Source organism: Urocampus carinirostris, chromosome 17 (assembly GCF_059441175.1).
Source record: "Urocampus carinirostris isolate Australia breed hairy pipefish chromosome 17, RoL_Ucar_1.0, whole genome shotgun sequence".
NCBI classification, from domain to species: Eukaryota; Metazoa; Chordata; class Actinopteri; order Syngnathiformes; family Syngnathidae; genus Urocampus; species Urocampus carinirostris.
The window spans coordinates 8610285-8629368 of NC_142365.1; the positions used below are offsets into that span (position 1 = coordinate 8610285).

At 38.0% G+C, this 19084-nt stretch overlaps 3 protein-coding genes across 5 annotated transcripts; 1 reads left to right on the forward strand and 2 right to left on the reverse strand.

The window, feature by feature from the left end:
- Positions 1-528: 528 nt before the first annotated feature.
- On the reverse strand, positions 529-9251 carry LOC148349116 (deoxycytidine kinase 2). Its single transcript, XM_088321014.1, has 8 exons — positions 8994-9251; positions 5458-5576; positions 5271-5354; positions 5095-5204; positions 3412-3559; positions 3188-3303; positions 1812-1911; positions 529-755 (listed from the first exon to the last, which is right to left on the reverse strand). The coding sequence occupies exons 1-8, from the start codon at positions 9097-9099 to the stop codon at positions 729-731; spliced, it is 810 nt and encodes a 269-aa protein (XP_088177140.1). The 5' UTR covers positions 9100-9251; the 3' UTR covers positions 529-728.
- A 316-nt stretch (positions 9252-9567) lies between these two features.
- On the forward strand, positions 9568-12286 carry pfdn1 (prefoldin subunit 1). Of its 2 annotated transcripts, none has more exons than XM_088321373.1 (4): positions 9568-9643; positions 11762-11928; positions 12000-12084; positions 12167-12286. In XM_088321373.1, exons 1-4 carry the CDS (start codon positions 9587-9589, stop codon positions 12248-12250), a joined length of 393 nt encoding a protein of 130 aa, XP_088177499.1. In that variant the 5' UTR covers positions 9568-9586; the 3' UTR covers positions 12251-12286. The 2 variants fall into 2 exon arrangements, with proteins under 2 accessions (XP_088177499.1, XP_088177500.1); XM_088321374.1 differs by having other exon boundaries at positions 9610-9643; positions 11744-11928.
- Positions 12287-12316: 30 nt separating this feature from the next.
- On the reverse strand, positions 12317-17802 carry ttc1 (tetratricopeptide repeat domain 1). 2 transcript variants are annotated; one of them, XM_088321371.1, is made up of 8 exons: positions 17720-17802; positions 16969-17242; positions 16825-16885; positions 14873-14985; positions 14690-14726; positions 14456-14604; positions 12896-12950; positions 12317-12501 (listed from the first exon to the last, which is right to left on the reverse strand). In XM_088321371.1, exons 2-8 carry the CDS (start codon positions 17239-17241, stop codon positions 12368-12370), a joined length of 822 nt encoding a protein of 273 aa, XP_088177497.1. In that variant the 5' UTR covers position 17242; positions 17720-17802; the 3' UTR covers positions 12317-12367. The 2 variants fall into 2 exon arrangements, with proteins under 2 accessions (XP_088177497.1, XP_088177498.1); XM_088321372.1 differs by lacking the exon at positions 17720-17802 and adding an exon at positions 17472-17632.
- Positions 17803-19084: the final 1282 nt, after the last annotated feature.

A 19084-nucleotide genomic window follows, 5' to 3' on the forward strand; every position in this document is an offset into this window, starting at 1 on the left:
CAAGAGAGCCAAAATTGTTGCATTTTGAGAAACATTGCAACAATTTCAAGCATTTGCAAGCACTTTATCCCACATTCAAGCACTTTCCAATCCATGAAAGCACATCATTATATATTTTTAGGAAAAAGCATACGATTTTGTTTGTATACAAGTGACAGTGGCAAAACAGTCCTACATAAATTTGTATTGCAGTAATACACCAGCCACCAGAGAGTGCTAGAACTCAAACCTGTGAGCGCACATTTTTCAAATGCGCTGCTTATAATATGGTGATATAACAATGACAATATGTTTGTCCATTGTATAAGACTGGAACAGCCAAGTCAAGTACCACAAAAGCAGCAGCTTTTCCTAGGAATTCACCCCTGCAATTTGAGGCAACAAACAAGTGGACCAGACTGAAGGTCACCAGCTGAAAACACCACAAAAGGTTCTGGAGGGGAACGTTTGACGTCTCGGAGGAGGTTGAACATTGACGGCCCGAGAAGCGCTTGCGCAATTGCTCCGACAATGATTGCTAACGTTAGCTCCCTTTAAAATATTTATTGTCACTCATTCACTGAACAAATAAAACATACCGTGTAAGAGTCCTTGTAAAAATCATTTAAAAAATATATACAAAAAGTGGTTGTCGGGGTTGATCTGGATGTACCTTCGGATGGGCTGATCTCAAAGGGGTGTCATCAGAAGACCCCCCCCCTTTCCCACAAAAAAAAAGACCTCTTCTTTTATAGCGTGGAGAGAAACTCTCTGACCTGCAAACAACAAAAACAACAAGAAATCAGGGGTAGCTATTGAGGATTACAATAAAGGGATTTGGCATACCCACTTTACAAAGTTTTCACTAAATTCTGTTTTTTCTGCCCCTCTTTACAGCATCTCCTCCACAATATGACGTCAACAACAAATTATGTTAATGGACAAATAACTTCAAATTTTAAAGTTTGTGGGGTTCATGCTAATGTAGAGTTACATCTCAGCGATAGCTGTATGCTATTGGCCACCGTCATTAGATGGCAGTCTGCTATTGGTTTGCATCACGAATATGCCGATAGGCTATTGGCTGACCTACCTCCCACAATGCTTTTCTCCATATTCATTCAGTTCAAATTCTAGTGTGTCTCATATAAGGTTTTGCGAGACCGCGATACAAAATTGTATTTTTGCTACAATGCTGGAAAAAATAAAATGAAACCTGCGATTGTCAAGAAATAAAAATAAGGAACATGAATGGCTACCCGATCGACAATTGGGACTATTAATAAAACTAAGGAGGCGTTTAAAGCATTTACTGTTTCTGCATCCACCCGCTACTCCACTCAACCAGCTTAAGTCACATCACTAAAAACTTATATTGAATTTCATTTTTCAATTACATGTATATTTATTTATAATACATATTTAAATCACTGATACATGCATTCTGTTTTTTATATTGGACACTGGCAAATGTGATTTCATACGATGCCCGTTTGTTATTTTGACTATTTTTGTGCACTGTTGTTTTGATTATTACATCACCGTAACCATCGGCCAATCATGTTTCTCTTCTTTGATTCTGACACGCCTTAGGGCTGATTCTTGAATATTAAAAAAAAAAAAAAAAAGAGGGCTTAGAATGGGTTTGAAGTCCCTGTCTAAAGACTTCTCCCTCTCCTTCAAAATCAATTTATGTCTTCTTTCTATATTTTAGTGTCTACTAGAGCTTAAACCCATCACACACGAATCAGTAGGACTTAATATATATGCATTACTTTGGTATTTTAATGTTTTTTGGGTACTGAGGGTTCAGAGCTGTATAACATACTTGCCTTTTCATTGATGGCTTCCTGTTTGATATGATCGTTCTTGAAGTCATCATTGACGTCTAAAACCAGGATGGGAACTTCGTTCAGGTACTCAAAGTCCAGCCTGCAAATGATCATCCATCAATCTCTTAATTTTCCTCTTTTTACTGTTGCTTTGACACGATTGTTTATGGCAAGTGATAAAAACAAATGAATAAATAAATACACAAACTTCGTAATAGTGAAAATGTTGTGCAGTCAATATTGCAGGAGTGCAACAAACAATTCTTTTCAAGATCAATAAACCTATTGATTAATCAGAGCAACTAAAACTATTTTGTTTCAATCCATAAAGTAAACATTAACAAGTATTTCAATAGAAAATCATTGAGAGTATACGTTCACGAGAATTTAGTAGGTGGTTTTGCCCATACTGTCAAAAAAGAATAAAAAAAACTTAACTATGATATGACTAAGTAAAAGCAAATCGTTTAAGTCAAGCCAAAACAATTCTCTTTTCTTCGGATGAATATTTTCTCAAGAAAACCACAAAAACTGTCAATATTGTGGATTTTTCACACTGCGGGGGATTATGGTACCTATTAAACGCGATAAATTGGGGATTAGTTATCGATCATATACTAAAACCAAAAATGCTTAAAAGGGCCTGCATTTGTTTAACAAATTAAAGTAATGTATAAACGTTTTTTTCTTGCAAATAACCACCATACTGTCAAATAATGATCGTAATCATCAATGTGAACTTTAATCGGAGAGACTGTTTAGCCAAATTTAATGCAGAACACAATCAGTGAAGTAGCAAGACTGTGAAAAGTGAACCGCGTTATAGCGAGGGTTCACTAAAATATATAGATTGCATATGTTTTAACTATTTTCATAATAGTGTTTTTGTTGAATTTCTTTAATATTTTTGTAATATTGCTGTAATTGTATTTTCGTAGTATTTCTCTGGTATTAAATCTTTAGTAGTATTATGGTTGTATTTCTATAGTATTTTTTTCTTTTTGGAACAAAAGCAAAAGAATAAACAGTATTAGGCTCCTGTTTTAGAACATTTAATTTACTATTTTGTTTTGTAGTAATTTTGTAGGATTTGGTAGTTTTTCTGTCGTAGTATTTTATATAAAGGGACAATGTGGACAAAATTTGCACTCAAAAACATGTTTTTATTAGTATTTCCTGTTTTTTTACTGTTGTTGCTCCCGATAAGCAGGTAGGAGCCTTGCTTGGCCGATGCTGCTATTGGTGTATGAGTGTGTGTGTGTGTGTGTGAATGAATGAGTGTGAAGCACATTGTGAAGCGCTTTGTGAAGTCCTTAGTGACTTGAAAAGCGCTATATAAATGCAGACCATTTACCTAGAAAATATATCAAACAAACCTGAGATTCCGATGGAAGAGCCAGTCCTCGTGTTTCTGGTGGAGTTGTTCCAAATATTCCAGAGGAATTTCGCTCTCTTCTTCACGGCCGCGCTGGATCAGACGTTGCATACAACGCTGAATAAAAAAGGAAGAAGAAAAAAAAAAAAAAAGAAAGAAGAGAAGATGTCAGGTCAAGACATCTGAGGGCAAGTTGGCGAACAGAAAAATTCTTATCCTAATCACCTGCGGCTCGGCCCTGAGGTAGATGAAGGCGTCCAAGGCGATATGGTCATGGAAGGTGTTGAGAAGCCAGCTGTGCCAGTCCTGGTACACACTCCATTCCACTTCACTCAGGCTTCCACTTTCCATTAACGTGGACGCAAACACGTATCTAAACCCAAAATGATGACAAAAAGACTGTAATCGCGAATGTTAAAAATATTCGCGACAGTCCTACTGCCCAGTTACAGTAAAATTCAGACTATAAGCCGCGACTTATCATAAGGTTTCAACCCTGCAGCTTAAGCAATGACGTGGCTCATTTATGCATTTTGTCTAGCAACCGCCAGGGGGCGCCCGAGCTGCAAACGTAAGAGTAAGACAGGTGGAATATATGTGTCGAAGAAGACGCAGTTTTAAGGTTACTGCGCTTTGTGCATGAATAAAACTAGCATGGACAGACACTCATCATGGGATAAGTGTCAATCGAAAGGGGAGGGCTAACTACCAAATCGGGAATCATTTTACAAGTCTGTTTATTTGGAAACGGAAATAGTGTGGCGAAACGAACAGATTACAGGAAGCAACGTCCAACAAAGCAGAAGTAATTTAGGCAGATTTGTATTTATCTGCCGGCATTGTCGTGTGTTTTGGAAAAAATATTTTACGCGGTTGGATTGTATGGATTGTCCATGATGTAACGAAGCAGTTTTAACGGACATTCAAAGAAGTTGAAGACAGACAGGCAAAGTAGTGTTGAGTCAACCCCGCTTTATAGTTTTTGATCGTGATGTTTCTCTGATAAGTATATTTTGAAATGGCATCGTACAGACACATATTTACAGTATCAAGTCCTGTGGCCCACCAGCAGGCCGTCAGAACGTTAAGGGGTTCAACTACCGTATATCATTAAAAAAACCTTCTGTGTGTCGTCTTTCATGGTAAATATATCATGTTTCAATGTGAGCACATGTGGCCTATAGTCAGGTGCGGCTTATAATCCGGTGTGCTCTATAGTCTGAATTTTAAGGTATGTTTTCCCCATATTTTCTATTTTTTTTGTTGATAATTTCACATTGTGTACACAGTAAAACATTCCAAAACGTCCATGGCAGCAGACGACTCATTGTCATAGCTTTCTACATAGTCTGTCTTGTTGTGAGTATATAGGTGCCGCATTAGGTTAGTAAGGTTAGTGTATCACTAAATAAATAGAATTTGCAATCATTGATAAGGGGATCAATTGGCAGAAGTTGACAGGCATGCTATTGAGAGATTGTTGATTATACGTAAGCACTTACTGTACACTTAATATGAAAGTTACTTTAACTTTAAATGAACAAACACAAAAGAACTCTACAGCACAATTTTTATGCTTTTGGCTGAAGTAGTTTGCATGCGCAATCATGACTGGTCTCCAATAGGAGCCTCTGGGACTAGATCTAGATTTTCGATGGATAGGGAGCAAGATTTTTGTAAAATAAAAAAACTTGTGAACCCAAATGCTCGTGTTTAGAGATTGCTGTATAAAGAGGTACCGCTGTACTTGGAACCAAATGCAAATGTTCAATTTGTCGTCACCATTCGATGAAACTAAAAAACCTCCTGTGGCACATCGGACAAGGCCTCATAGCACAGTGATGAAAAACACGGATTGAGACTATGTTTCCATTAAAATGCTCCCTCTAGTGGTGGCAGCAAGCTCACTTGTCAGAGTAGACCGAGCGCTCGAACAACTGGATGGGATTTTCCGCCTGCTGGAGTTTGATCGACGGTGGCCGAATTTGGGCCCGGATTCTGCTGAGGGTGGCATAACTCTGGAAAACACACATGGGAAGTAAGGTGGCTGACACGTGTTGCGAGTCCAGGCGCTGCCGCCATACCTGGAAGGTGTACGACCAGCGGCTTGGCTTGTCGTAAAGCATTTGCAGCAGATTTCCGCCATTCTTCTGCGAGGAACTCAGCTCCTGAGAAAGAGGGATGTTATTGAGTGCACCTTATTGCCCCAACCATGTGCGTCTTTACTATAACAGACAAAAAAATAAATCGTGCGTCTTTTCCGTCATCTACCTGCGAGACGTCCTCGCTTTGATTGTAGATGTTGCACCATTTGCCGATGGGCTCAGGTATGACCTCCCACTCTGGCGACGCCTCCTCCAGGAGACGCACAAACGTGGACTTGCCCGCCGCTGTAACCGCAAATGACACATTAGTTAGGGACGATTAAAACAAGGTTCTTTGTGTGAGTCGATGTTTAAAAAAAAAAATCGATAATAGACCTCGTCGACAATGAATTCTATTGTGATTTTCTCGCTAGACGTTTTTCCAACAGAGTGAGGCATCCCACATGATTATGATCTCTGCTGAGAGACACTTATGTCAAATAGAGTCCCCGTCTCCAGCAGTAACATACAGAAATGACAGCCTCAATATCGCATGTGTACCAAAACTTTGAGAGATTTTTTAGCCTGGATACAACAAACAAGAACACTACAGATACTCCCCTACTTACGACCATTCAACTTACATAAAACTGTAGATAAGAACATTTTTTTCAGGATGTCGAAAAATATCCGGACATTGCTGTAAGTTAGATTTTGTATTGTGTGCACCGTTTTCCAAGTACAGGGCAGTAGTGTAGTGCTTCTTTCTGCCGCTACCGGCGTGTGGTGGCGCTGTGGGAGGTCACGCAGCATCTACCCAGAAGAAGAAATCCGCTTCCTCTTCCTAGTTCGTGTGTAGACATTCTATACTTTATCTCCAGCGTGCTAAGAACTTTGACATTTTTATTGTTTAATATCGTGACATCCATTCAATATGGTTGGTGTAAAGTGTAAAGAAGAGGCGAGCCGTTTCATTTGAAATAGTAGTGGAATAAGAAAGCTTGATGCGGTCGAGAAAATAGTTTGAATGCTTTTTTTCGACTACTTTTTACCATGGAGGGGGAAGTCGCCTAACTCTTGAAGCTCATCTTCCAAAAGTAAGTTAAACTTAACTTTACTTATCTTTATAGAGCATATTATTTTATAAAATGTTTATTTTTTTAGTGCAAAACAACACAGGTTACTTATACAAGCCTTAAACATACAAAGTATAGCACTTAAGCAACTTCTGAACAACTTTAACTTACGAACAATCGTCCGGAACCTATCTCGTTCGTAAGTGGGCAGCAAAGCAGACCTTGTGTATCATGGCAGTACGCAGCGGTGCACAAACAAAATGGAGTCTGATTCACCTTCGTAAGATCCCAGGAACATTCAAGGCGATATTGTTGGGATGAGTGTTGCAACAACGAATCAACAAAATTGATGATTGAAAGAGTTAGGATTTCATCAGATTCGTTGTATCGCGTGATTTATGAGCCAACAAGAACGTTAAATCAATGCAAATTAGAGTGCGGCGGCAGTAGCTCAGGAGGTAGAGCGGTCGTTTTAGGATTAAGGGATCCCAGTTCGAATCCCGGCTTGTCCATGTTACATGCCGAAGTGTCTTTGGGTAAGACACTGAACCCCCAATACGCAGGTTAGCGCCTTACATGGCTGCACAGATCACGGCCGCTATTGGGAAATGTGAAGCACAATGTAAAGCGCTTTGGGAAGTCATTGACTTGAAAAGCGCTATATAAATGCAGATCATTTCATTTCATTTCAGTGCACACCATTTCGTTGCGACTCTGGGAAGTGTAGTACCGCTTTGGCTTGGCAGAGGGCGCCAAGATAGTTTTTATATAAAAAAAGAACAAAAGTTACATTTTTTTTAGACCAAATTTTGAACATTGCATCATTTACAAAATAAATTGACATAAGTTTCAATTACATGAGACAAAGTTACTATTTTCAAGGGAACAGACAGAAATACAGAAGAAAAACAATGGGAAATAATTATAAAATAAAGTAAAAAGAAAGATAAGAATTATCTTTAACTCTACCCGAGGGGCAAATTCTTGAGCATATATCATTTTTTTTATATTGGCAATGTTAATCATATTACAAAATTGAACCCCCCAAAAACAAATGTGTTGACGACATTTTGAAAAGAGGGATTGTCTACCTTTTATTTTTTTTTGTGGATAAAAAAAAATCGACACAAATTCAAATGTATTGCCTTTTATTTTTTGTTTTGTATAAGTCCAAATTTAATATGATCTGTGGATAAGATAGTAGGAAAAGAGCATCTTACATATTTGTAGGTGTTTAGCATACATTTAGATGCATTTTTTATTTATCAAGTTCATTAAAAAACTTTTTTTTTTTAAATGTTTTATATCATAGGATATTTTTCTATCTGTCCATAACTTTAATATTTGAAGAAATAGGAGGGGAATTAGAAATCCGATTCATCGATTAATCAAAATAAATAATCTACCGATTCATCGATTATGGAGCTAATCGTTAGTTGCACCCCTAGTTGAGATAACATTGTCCATTTTATACGTGTTTATTTTGCTGTAAGCAAGGTTCAGAGTTATTCCACTGTGCTTGAAAAACAAAAATTGAAATTAAGTGCATGCAGTCTTAAGTCATTTTGATTTCAAACTAATGAGAATTGTTGAGTTATTTTGTTAGAGTTTCCAGTTGACCACTGATTGTACTTCACAAAATGCACATATCGGTTTTATTTACTGTTTTACAGCTGCTGATAAGTTCTTGGTGTACAGGGATGAACATTTTTATTTAGATTTGAATTTGCCTGTCTCTAAATACCGGACAGGGGTTTATTTTTGAATTGATAACTCAACTGACCAAGCACTGTGCCTGATTGGTATTAGATAGGGCACATTTATTTAATTATCATACGAATCTTTAGTATCTTTAACAAACAGGGATCAGAATGGAGATTTTCATTTTCAGCTGAAATAGCCAGGGTCCAGGAATAAAGCAGGGCGGAAACCCCCCCCCCTCGGACAGTCGGATTTTGAATTTGTTTGCTACGCAAGAGAAAAAGTGAAAAAGTCGGAATGCCTTTGGGGTTCAAAAACAGCGGAAATCCGCGGATCCGCGGAAAATTCTGATCCCTGAACAAAAGATTGATTTTTAATATTCCCATTTTTCTTGAGTTTATTATGATTTGCCACATAATTAAATGAACTTCATAATTAAAAATGTTCAGATAATTCGTACTGAGGTTTTGAGTTTTTCCTCGCTCGCATGTTGGTTTAAGATCAGGGGATGATGCATTTGTAATCCTGTGTCTACAAATAGACGTGCCTTGACTTCAACTAATCGTTTTAGCAGACATTGACTAGTTAACTATTAAAACAATTGTTAGTTGCAGCTCTACTTTGTACTCACCCGGCATGAGTGAAGAATAACAAGTGGAAGTTTTAAAATCAGCTTCAATTAAATACGCTGTTACCATACCCGCATTCCCTATTGCATCTCCCCGCTACTCCACTGGACCAGCTCAAGTCACACCAAAGATAAATACAAATTCATTTTTCCTTTACAGATATATTTATTTAAAGTTTTACTTAATCAAACACACACATATATTACAAGTAATTCTTACGGTATACTACCCTATGAAAAACACATTTTTAAATATTAAGAAACACAATGAATGAATATTTAGGAGGTGTCGAGTTTTTTGTAAAGAAAGGAACTTACCAATATTCCCTTCGATGGAAATCTTCTTGTGTCGGCGGGAGAATCCGTCAGAAGATGTCGGGCTGTCGAAATACGACCTACGTGCGAGCTTTGGTGGAGTCGACATCCTATTTTAACCCTAACAGGTTAGTTGCTGGTAGTAAGTAAGTGTTTTGTTGTCGGCTATAGTTAAGTTAGTTACTTGGTTAAGTTCTTCTCGAGATGCAAGCGTTCGTCGTGCAAATCTGTCTTTCGAATCTACGCGCGGGAATGCAACTGATGTACTTCCGGGTCTTAGGGGTCAATGCTACAAGAAAAAACAATTTTTTTTTATTTTGTTTTAAAAATATTCCATAAATAATCTAGGGTGTAATATTATTTGTTAAACTATAAGCCTGTGTTGAAATTTATTTTTCTCTGTACATCACCTGGCTTTTAAAGAACTACCTTAACGGCTGACCATAATTTTTTGAAAATAATATACATTTAAAACACAATCATTTCGTATATTTTCACAAATAAAACAGAATAAAATTGTTTGGGATATATTTTTTAAATATTGAATGTTGATTCTTGGGGCGTGGGTGTCGTCAAATCGAAAGTCGAGTAGGCGCATGCGCAGAACAACATCAAGAAACATGGCGGCGCCCGTAGATCTGGAGCTGAAGAAGGTAAATATCTGATAATAATGCATTTTCCCTAGTTGCATTCATCAAAAAGACATTTGACGTATATATTATGTTTGTTTTTTTGGCATTACGTCCAGTTACTTGCTAAAACCATTTCATGTGGAGAAGGCTTTGTAAGGCAGCAATTTGGTGGAATATTTCACATGTTCGTTTCATGATATACTCCAAACTGTGTGGACGTTAAGTCAAGTCCTGTTTATTTGTGACGCCCTTAGTCACAAGAAGTCTCAAAGGGCTGCACAGACTACTAATACACCCCAAAAGAAAAAGAAAATATTTTAGAAATATTACAAAACGACGAAAGAAATACTACAAAACTACTACGGAAATACTACTATGGAAATACTACAGAAACACCACTACACTAATACTATAAAACAAAAATACTACTAGAGAAATAATACAAAACTACTAAAGAAATACTACAAAAATACTACTACAGAAATATTACATAATACTAGAGAAATACTATAATGACTAAAGTAATACAAGGATACAATAATACAAATACACACATTTTATGACAGAAATACTACAATGGAAATACTACAAAAATCCTTGTACAGAAATTCTACCCAAATACCAATACAAAATCATACAAAAATACTACTACAGAAATATGAAGGAAATTCAAAAAAAAATTGTAATACATTAATACGAGGAAAATACTACAGATCTACTAATAAAATACTGCTGCAGAAATACTGCAAAATACTACAAAAATTAAATTACAGTAATATTAAAAAATACTACAAAAATACCACTACAGTAATACTATGATATGGAAATACTCCTACAGAAATATTATGACAGAAGTACTACAAAAAAACTACTATGGAAATACTACAAAAATACCACAAGTCATAATACTGACGTTGAGGTTTAGATTCTTTCGGTAATTATTTTTTTCAGTAAATGACTTGAGAACTTGTCTGACGTACCGTCCATCTTTTATGTAGAAGTGTGATAAGATTGATTGCCAAATACTTTCCGTTACATTAGTTTTCTACGCAGCATCCGTTAGATTCTGACAGCTTTATAATTACTTTGTGTAATTATAGGGACTATTTAATATAACACGGAAATCCTAAAATGCTCCGTAATGCAGCAACGCATGCAACTTTAATTATAATATTGTTCTATAGCAGGGGTCAGGAACGTTTTTGACTCCAAAGCAATGAAAGCTCCAAGTTTTTTTTTTTTTTGAGACACACCATATATTTGAACAAAACCCCCAAATCTTCTCCCCAAACAAAAGCTAATTCTTCATAACATTTTATTTCATTGTCTGATGTTTGATACAAATCTATGAAATAATAATGCCTGGCCCTGTGTCCCATATCAAGTTATACTACTTAAAATTTGTCTCTTTCCCGCAGTTACTTAAAATCGTTAAGGCTCATTTTGACTTTCATTTTTGTCGTAAATAATGGGTTCGAATCAAGTGTGAGCAGAGTTCTTTTGTAAAAATGTCACCAAAAACTACAAACGAGAAGGATACGGATGTATTTAGGGGAATGCACTCTGTGGGCAGGGATCGCCATACCATGACCGCTCACCCAATCAAATTGCTCCGGATGCTTGGCTGGCCTTTTCAGGTGTTTAGTTTTTACATTTTGTGTATTCTCAACATAAAGTGTCAACAGTGATTATAGATTGCTTTAAGACTTCTATATGAATTAGTTTTTAGACATAAAGCCAAAGTGGGGTCTGTTGCTGTGACACCGTGAGTCAATACTGAAGTTAAACCTTTGCCCTTTATATTTTGGACTGAACTACTAATTTCTAAGTTGCTTTGGCTTCGCATACATTAAAGTTGGAAAGCCACTTGTTTTATCTCCAAGCCAGATGTAGGCTACTCATGAATAATTGGCTCATGAGCCATATGTTCCTGAACCGCGTTTTATAGGCTGCCCATGTTGCTCTTAGGGCTAACTCGTACTAGCTTGCATCACGAAACCCTTTTTAGATGCTAAGTCTTTACGGTTGAGCTTCCCCATCCTTTTTGGGGTGCAGTGGGATGGTCAACTGGTATATTGTGTCGATATTAACGAGTAGTCTTCACTGCTAACTGAATTCAAGCAAGCTTCCCGTCGGCAGGCCTTCTCGGAGCTGCACGTGAAGATGATCGACACGCAGCAGAAGGTGAAGTTGGCCGACTTGCAGATCGAGCAGCTGAATCACGTGCAGAAGCACGCTAACCTCACGTCCACCGAGATCAACATGCTCACCGACGACACGCGCATGTACGAGGGCATCGGACGCATGTGAGTCGCTCGCCTCCGTCGCAAGGGAGCTCGCTGTAAAATATCCTTCGGTCATGAAATTTGCGCTTTAGGTTCATCCTGCAGTCTAAGGGCGACATCACAAAACAGTTGAAGATTAAGCAAAAGACGGCCGAGGAGAAAATTAAAGAACTGGAGGTGGCCGCCCTTCCTTGAATAATTCCGAAGTTTTCCCCATTGGACGTTCTAACCTCCACTTTCCACAATTTTTGCCTTGCAGCAGAAGAAAGTGTACCTAGAACGCAGTGTGAAGGAGGCGGAGGACAACATTCGTGAGATGCTGATGTCCAGGAGAGCTCAGTGATTGGTCGATTTGTGTTTATTAAAGTGTCTGTCAACATTTCATTGAGTGGTCATTGATCAACCTGGCTTTGAGGTGAAACAGGAAAGAGTTTTTATTTTCAGAGATCAATCAGCGTGGTCACGTGTTGTTGTTGGGCTTGTTGACGAAGTTGATGGAGTAGGAGCCCGTGTTTGCGTCCTGGTTGACCTGGAAGTTATTGGTGGACAGGCCGAACGGCCGCAGGACCATGTTCCCCAGGTCTTTCAGTTTACCTGAGTAAGCACAAGTCATCCATCAAAGTAATTAATAATCAAGCAATATTTTTAAAACAGGGGTCACCATCTTTTTAGATTCTGAGAGCTACTTTTGTTGTCACTGATTGGGGCTACCAGTAAATGTTTTTTTCTAAAATATCTTATAACAATTTCCTTACTATGTTATGTTAAGAGGTTATACAGAGTATGGTTGAAATGAGCTCATTCAACCACTAAACATCATGAAGGTTAGAAATCATATTTCCTAGAAAATTACAACAATCACCAATGAGCTATTTTCAGAACCAGTCCGCAGGCTACTTAGGTGATTTTAGGGTCTACCTGGTGCCCGTCAGCCTCACTTTGGTGACCCCTGTTCTAAGAGCTGCGTCCGGACTTTGTTTGTTCCTACCTAACATTTCCTCCTTCAGCTTCTCATTCTTCTCATGGATTTGCTGAGGTAACCTCTGGGGGAACATGGACAAATTGGACTTTAATGTTTAACATTTGATAAACTAAAAAAAAAAAAGCCCACCTCAACTAATTTTTTTAATAGGCAGCTCAGGACTTTTTTAACTTGATTCCTTGAAACAGATGGCAGGAAAATGTGACATTGTTTTTAAACATATGTCACAAGATGGCGCCAGAGTACTTTGCTCATATACTGCCTTTTTGCACCATCCCCCTAAAACAAGGTTGGCCAAATAACAGCTGGATCAGACCCACCAACAGATTTAATACAGCCTACGAGACAAAGCTGAGAGGAGCACAAGAAAAAAACGAGCTCCACTTTTAAAAATGTGCACACGATCAGGGTTGGGTATGGTTACTTTAACTTGATTACTTTCAATTACTTTTGGATGACTCCAATACTAAATATGCTAATAAAAGACAAAAGAAAGTAAATATGAATAAAATGACTAAATTTTGTGCAGGCTTGGGGAGTAACGGAATACATGGAACGGCAAAAATGATGTTGGCAAGCTGTTTGGATTTATTTTCGTTTTGTTTATGTCGCATTTTATGTTAGTTTTGCCGGAGATCAAAGCCAGGAGAGAAAGCTTACCACGTGTTGTGAGTCATAATTTTATTCATATTTAGTTTCTTTTGTCTTTTATTAGCATATTTGGTATTGGAGTAATCCGAAAGTAATCCAGTTAAAGTAACCCTACCCAACCCTGCACATGATGTAGCCAAAGCCTAGAGCATTCGACTGTAGCTATATTTACTTTTGTTTATCAACCAGAGAACATTTGAGGAAAAGTCCAACCCAATGTTATTTTAAGTCACGTACACTCTGTTTAAGGTAATACAATAGCTCTCACATGGATTTATTAGTCTGCGTCCTTTCGTGTACCGCTTTAAGAACTATATATTTCATTAGGATCATGGTATGATACTGAATTTCTTGCAATAAAAAACTTCTGAAGTAGCCCTAATTGAGTTTTTCCAGCGCAAACAATCCAATTTAATGCTTCAAAACATTTTACTTTGCTATTACTTTTAATTCAAGTTTATTTATTTGTATTTTTCGAGGGTTTGGATGAAATGGTCCCTTTAAAAAAAGACTATAAAGCCTAACTTGTGCAGGTAAATAGAAAAGAGAACAAATGGATTGGCTAACATTATCTTTTTCCCTCATGTAAGTACAATGAAAATGGTCCATGTATCAGATTTAAGCATAGACGACAAAATAAACACACCAACAAGCCATTTTTTTCCCTTGGTCCGGCCCCTATTGCAAAATTTTTCAAACCCGTGACTGAAAAAGGTTTTCCCACCCCTTCCCTAACACAAGGAATATTTTTTTTAAAAAACCTCCCGCCCCAGTTCTTTTTTCCCCCTCATCTATACGTGACCGTACTTGTTCAGGCTTTGATATTTTCTGCTTCCAGTTTACCCACAAGAAAGTATGAATGATTTTAGAACAAAACCCTGCAACCAATGGCACCATTGTTGGTCCTAAACTCACCATGCAGGCCTGCCTGGCTGCCGTGTGCTGTGGGTCTCGCTCCAGGACCTTCTGGTAATCCTCCAGCGCCTTTTCTAGCTGTTCCGTCTGCTCGTAGAGCTCTGCCCTCCTCAACAATGCCTTCAAGTAGTCTGGATTCAGCTCCAATGCTAGCGATATATTCAATTGGCATTTACATTGACATTGCGTGTACAAATCCAATGAAGTGGCGTCCTTCACAATGACATCACTCACCTTTGGAGCAGTCAGCGATCCCCTCATCCTTTCGCTCCTGACACATATAAAATCTCCTATTAGCCTCTTAGCATCAACCCCATCTGCCGCACCTAGCATTTTGCTCAATAAGACTGAGCTCAAATTAAAAGTTATGACTCGTGCTGGTTTTAGAGTATTAAAAATCAAAATGTGGAATATTACCAGATGCAGTCTAGCAGCGGCTCTGTTGGAGAACAACACGGCTCGCTCTTGGCTGAAACAACGCGGGCACAAACTCAACGCCTGCGTGTAGCTTTGCTCCGCCAGTAACCAATCTGCACAAGCACAGTCCGAACAGCAGCGACTTAGACTGAATGAATATGTCTAGACCGCACTGGAGGTAGGTGTTCGTCTAACCCAGGAGTGTCAAAGCCAAACAGACAGAGGGCCAAATAAAAAAAATGGCTACAAACAGAGAGCAAAACTGATCGAACGTTGACATTTTTTAACAGGTTGCATATAGCCAAGTAAACCTTATTAATCCTACTGAAAAACTAACATGCGATATTTTCTTACGGCTCTGTGATATTGTATATTTTCTTTTTCATTGTAGTTAATTTTTTTTTACGTCATTTGATATTTTTGGGGAGAAAAAAAACACACTTATTGCAAAAGGTTAGTTTGTGTCTTTAAATATTATGATAAGTTTATCCTTTTTTAATATCGGACACCTGCAAAGGAGATTGCATGGGATGCCAGTTCGTTATTTTGACTAATATTGCGCACTGTCATGTTTCTGTTATCTGATTTCCACACCCTTAAGGGCAGGTCTGCTTTTTAAACCCAGGAGATGTTAAAAAAAAAGGGCTCAGGAGAGGGCCTTAAGAAAAGGTCAGAGTTTTGGATCAGAGTTTTTGGCACCCCTGTTCTCCTTGCAAGTTCAAAATCCATTGAAGTCTTCTCTCCTTATTTTGAGTGTCTACTAAACTTCAAACTTATCACTCAGTAAGTAATGTTCAGTTTTCAACAGGCCAAAAACATGAAAAGTAAATGAAAGAAGCGATTATTATTACTCAGGCACCATCAGTTGCCTTTTTCTTTTGGCAAAAGTGGTTTAAATCTACTTTAAAGGAAAGATACGATAATCCTTTATTTGTCCCACAATGGGTAATCTCTTTTGTTACAGCAGTGCGACAGTAAATAATGAATAACAGCTAGAATATGAACAGTATAAACAAGTATTTAAAAAAAAAAAAAGACAAAACAAATTTCTAGCTCAGGAGGTCGCAGGTTCGATTCTCAGCTCGTCCTTGTTTAATGTGTCTTTGGGCAAGACACTGAACCCGAATGCCCCTGATGAGCGGGTAGGCAACTTGCGTGCCTGTCGCCATTATAGGTGTGTAAGTGCGATGTAAATGGGTAAGTGTAAAGCGCTTTGGGAGGTCTTCGATGACTTGAAAAGAGCTTTATAAAAAGCAGAGCATTTACCATAAAATTAACTGAAATATTGTAATTGGACTGATATACAATTATGTACAATAATATGTGAACCAAAACAAATGGTAAAATGGTAAATGGCCTGCATTTGTATCACGCTTTTCAAGTCAATGACCTCCCAAAGGGCTTTACAATGTGCTCACACTTACCCATTCACACACACACTCACACACCAATAGGGAGTCAGCCATACAACACTTTCTTCAAAGAGGACTAACGTTCAGTGAAAAAAATAATACACAATGATTCTTCGTGTATAATACCCGTAAATCTGGATCATCTCAGGGGCTGTAAAAAACCTTCTCGCAGGTAAAGAGTATTTGGCCCCCGGCCTTTGACTTTGACATATATGGTCTACTCTGAACCAAAGATGCCAAACATACAAATCATGGGCCAAGATTTTCTTTGGTTCTTGATGAAAGTAAATGAATTACTGTGTGTCTCTAAAATAATTTTTTGCTATTTTTTTCCTTACAGATGTTGCGCTGACAACCACATATAGAAACATATAGTATCTCTCTTTTAATTTGGGACTTATTAGGCTGTACCCATACTGTTTTGACCCATTTGAAATCAATATTGAGTGCTGATGCCCCCTAAACTAAAATGAGTCGGACACTAGATGCTGATTACACAAATCCAACTAGTTTATACTACTATACGGTGGTAGGGCTTACCTCCATTTTTAAAGAGGCGGTTTCCTTCCTCCTTTAGGGTGAGACTTTGCAGTCGTCGGCTCTAAGGTGAGAAATTAAAAAACGTTAAGCATGGCCGGTTAACATGTGACGATGAGCTTTAGATTTATTGTCATGCGCTTTTACCTCCTTTTCCTCCTCTGTCAACAACTCCTCCTCTTCTTCCTGCTCGTCGTCTATCACCTCCCCTTCACAGTCCTTTAAATCGTCGTCAGAATTTCCCTCGAGTGGGTCTGTGCTTTTGTCATCTGCTGGTTCGTGTCTCGTGTCTGTTTTTGTGTGTCGTTTGTCCTGATCTCCATGATCTGGCTTGTCCAACGATTCCTGGCAATCAAAAAAGTCTTCCCGGTCCACTGGTTCCTCTTCACTGCTTTTGAACTCATCGGCTGGCTGACTCATCCTAAATATATGAGCAATAGAGGAAACAACGTCAGTCACAACATCAATTTTATTTGAGGTTTGCCTTGGAGTAAAAGGGGAATGACAGTTTATTCACATAGAGCATCACAACAGGGAAACTATAACCATTACTCTTTAACATTCATACTACCAGCGTTGACTACCAACTACTAAACTATTCTCAACACCAAAACACTCCTGATCATTATTTCTTAAGCACTGCACCTTACCAACAACTCTCGTTACAACACTGATGGTGACTAAAATGGTGTCAAATTCTGATGATTTTATCTCGCACTCACAGTGACTACCATGACTACGCCTGTTATAAAACCAAGAAGCATAAAAACAAAACAAGAGCCCCAAAAGTCAACAACTACAGTCACGATGAGAAATGTCAGTCACAACAAAACACGTCTTCACAAACGTAACACGAAAATCTTATAAAACACTATAAATAGTTGACATGTTGACTAACCTGACAGTAATACTAGCTTTCGATGAGTTAGCCGAAGCACTTCCGGGTTACTCTTCTTCGTCTACTCCTTAGGATTCTTCGCTTCCTGGATAAAGTGGAACTCCGGTACAAAACCGAAAAGTGAGCTATTGGGAAAAATAAACTTTTTATTTTATTTTATATGACATAACATTTAAAAAGTTTAATAATGTTGAATACTAAAGATTACTTTATTTTTGTATATTTTTCCACGTTTAACAAAGGGGCATCAGTTAACCTCATGCAATTCTGTTTCATTATCATGTGATCATAATTTATATATGATATATTTATATAATATATTGTTTTATATAATATATTGTTTTCAAGAAACCTGGTAAAATCGCAGGGCCGGATTCAGCAGGCTCAAGGACCGCTTCTTCCACATGCTGTCAGGACTCTGAACTCTCTCCCTGCCCTACTCCCTCCTATCCTTCTGCCTTTTGCTAAATCAAAGCAAAGCTGTTGTGTTTAGACTCCTGCTATACTTTGCACAATTTCATAATTCAAAACCTTGCATATCTTTTAATTTTTATATGCATACTTTTTTTTTACCTTGCTTCTATTTGTTATTTGTGTTGTGTAAAATACTGTCTTTTTTTATCTTTTTCTCTGAAAGACGCTAAAATATCCTACACTGATAAATTTTTAAATTACATTATTACTTTGAGTTCTTTTAATTCTGAGATGAATTAGTAATCCCAAGAAAATGGATTCAATGCACCAGGCTGATTGAAATAGTGCACACAATTTATTAACACAGAGTATTATTAATAGGAAATAAAGGTGAGGGGAAGGCGCAGGAGAATATGGGAGTTTTCGACCGCTGAAAGTGTGGAAGTTACAAGCACAATAAGAAAGTTTTCCGCTATAATGGTTGTCGGTTTGGGGAGATTCCGTTGTACAGAGAAAACGCTCATTCCCAAGAACCAGCAAACATGGTGTTAAATCTGAAACCGTCCTCTTTGGTTTCGTGCTCCGGATGTCCTTCATGTAAGGCTCACGTGCTGAACTCAAGACCGCAATGCAGCCTGCACGTTCGCCTTGTCATGGCTTTCATGCGAGAAGAATTAGCCAGGCAAAATAAAAGAGGACGAGCTACCGATCAGCTTCTCTTTTTATATGGACCAGGGACGATTGACCAGATCATACCACTTTGAGAGTGATCTCAGATATGTAAGACCACCAGGATCGGATGCCGGTGTTTAAAGTTTCTAAAATTGTTAGAAAGCCAAAGAAGTGAGAAACTTGCGTGATGTTCTTTACTTGAGAATGCCCTTCCAAGCCTTATAATCACTTACGGTGGGAACATTATTTTATCAATACATTGCCTTGGATGTGTTAATC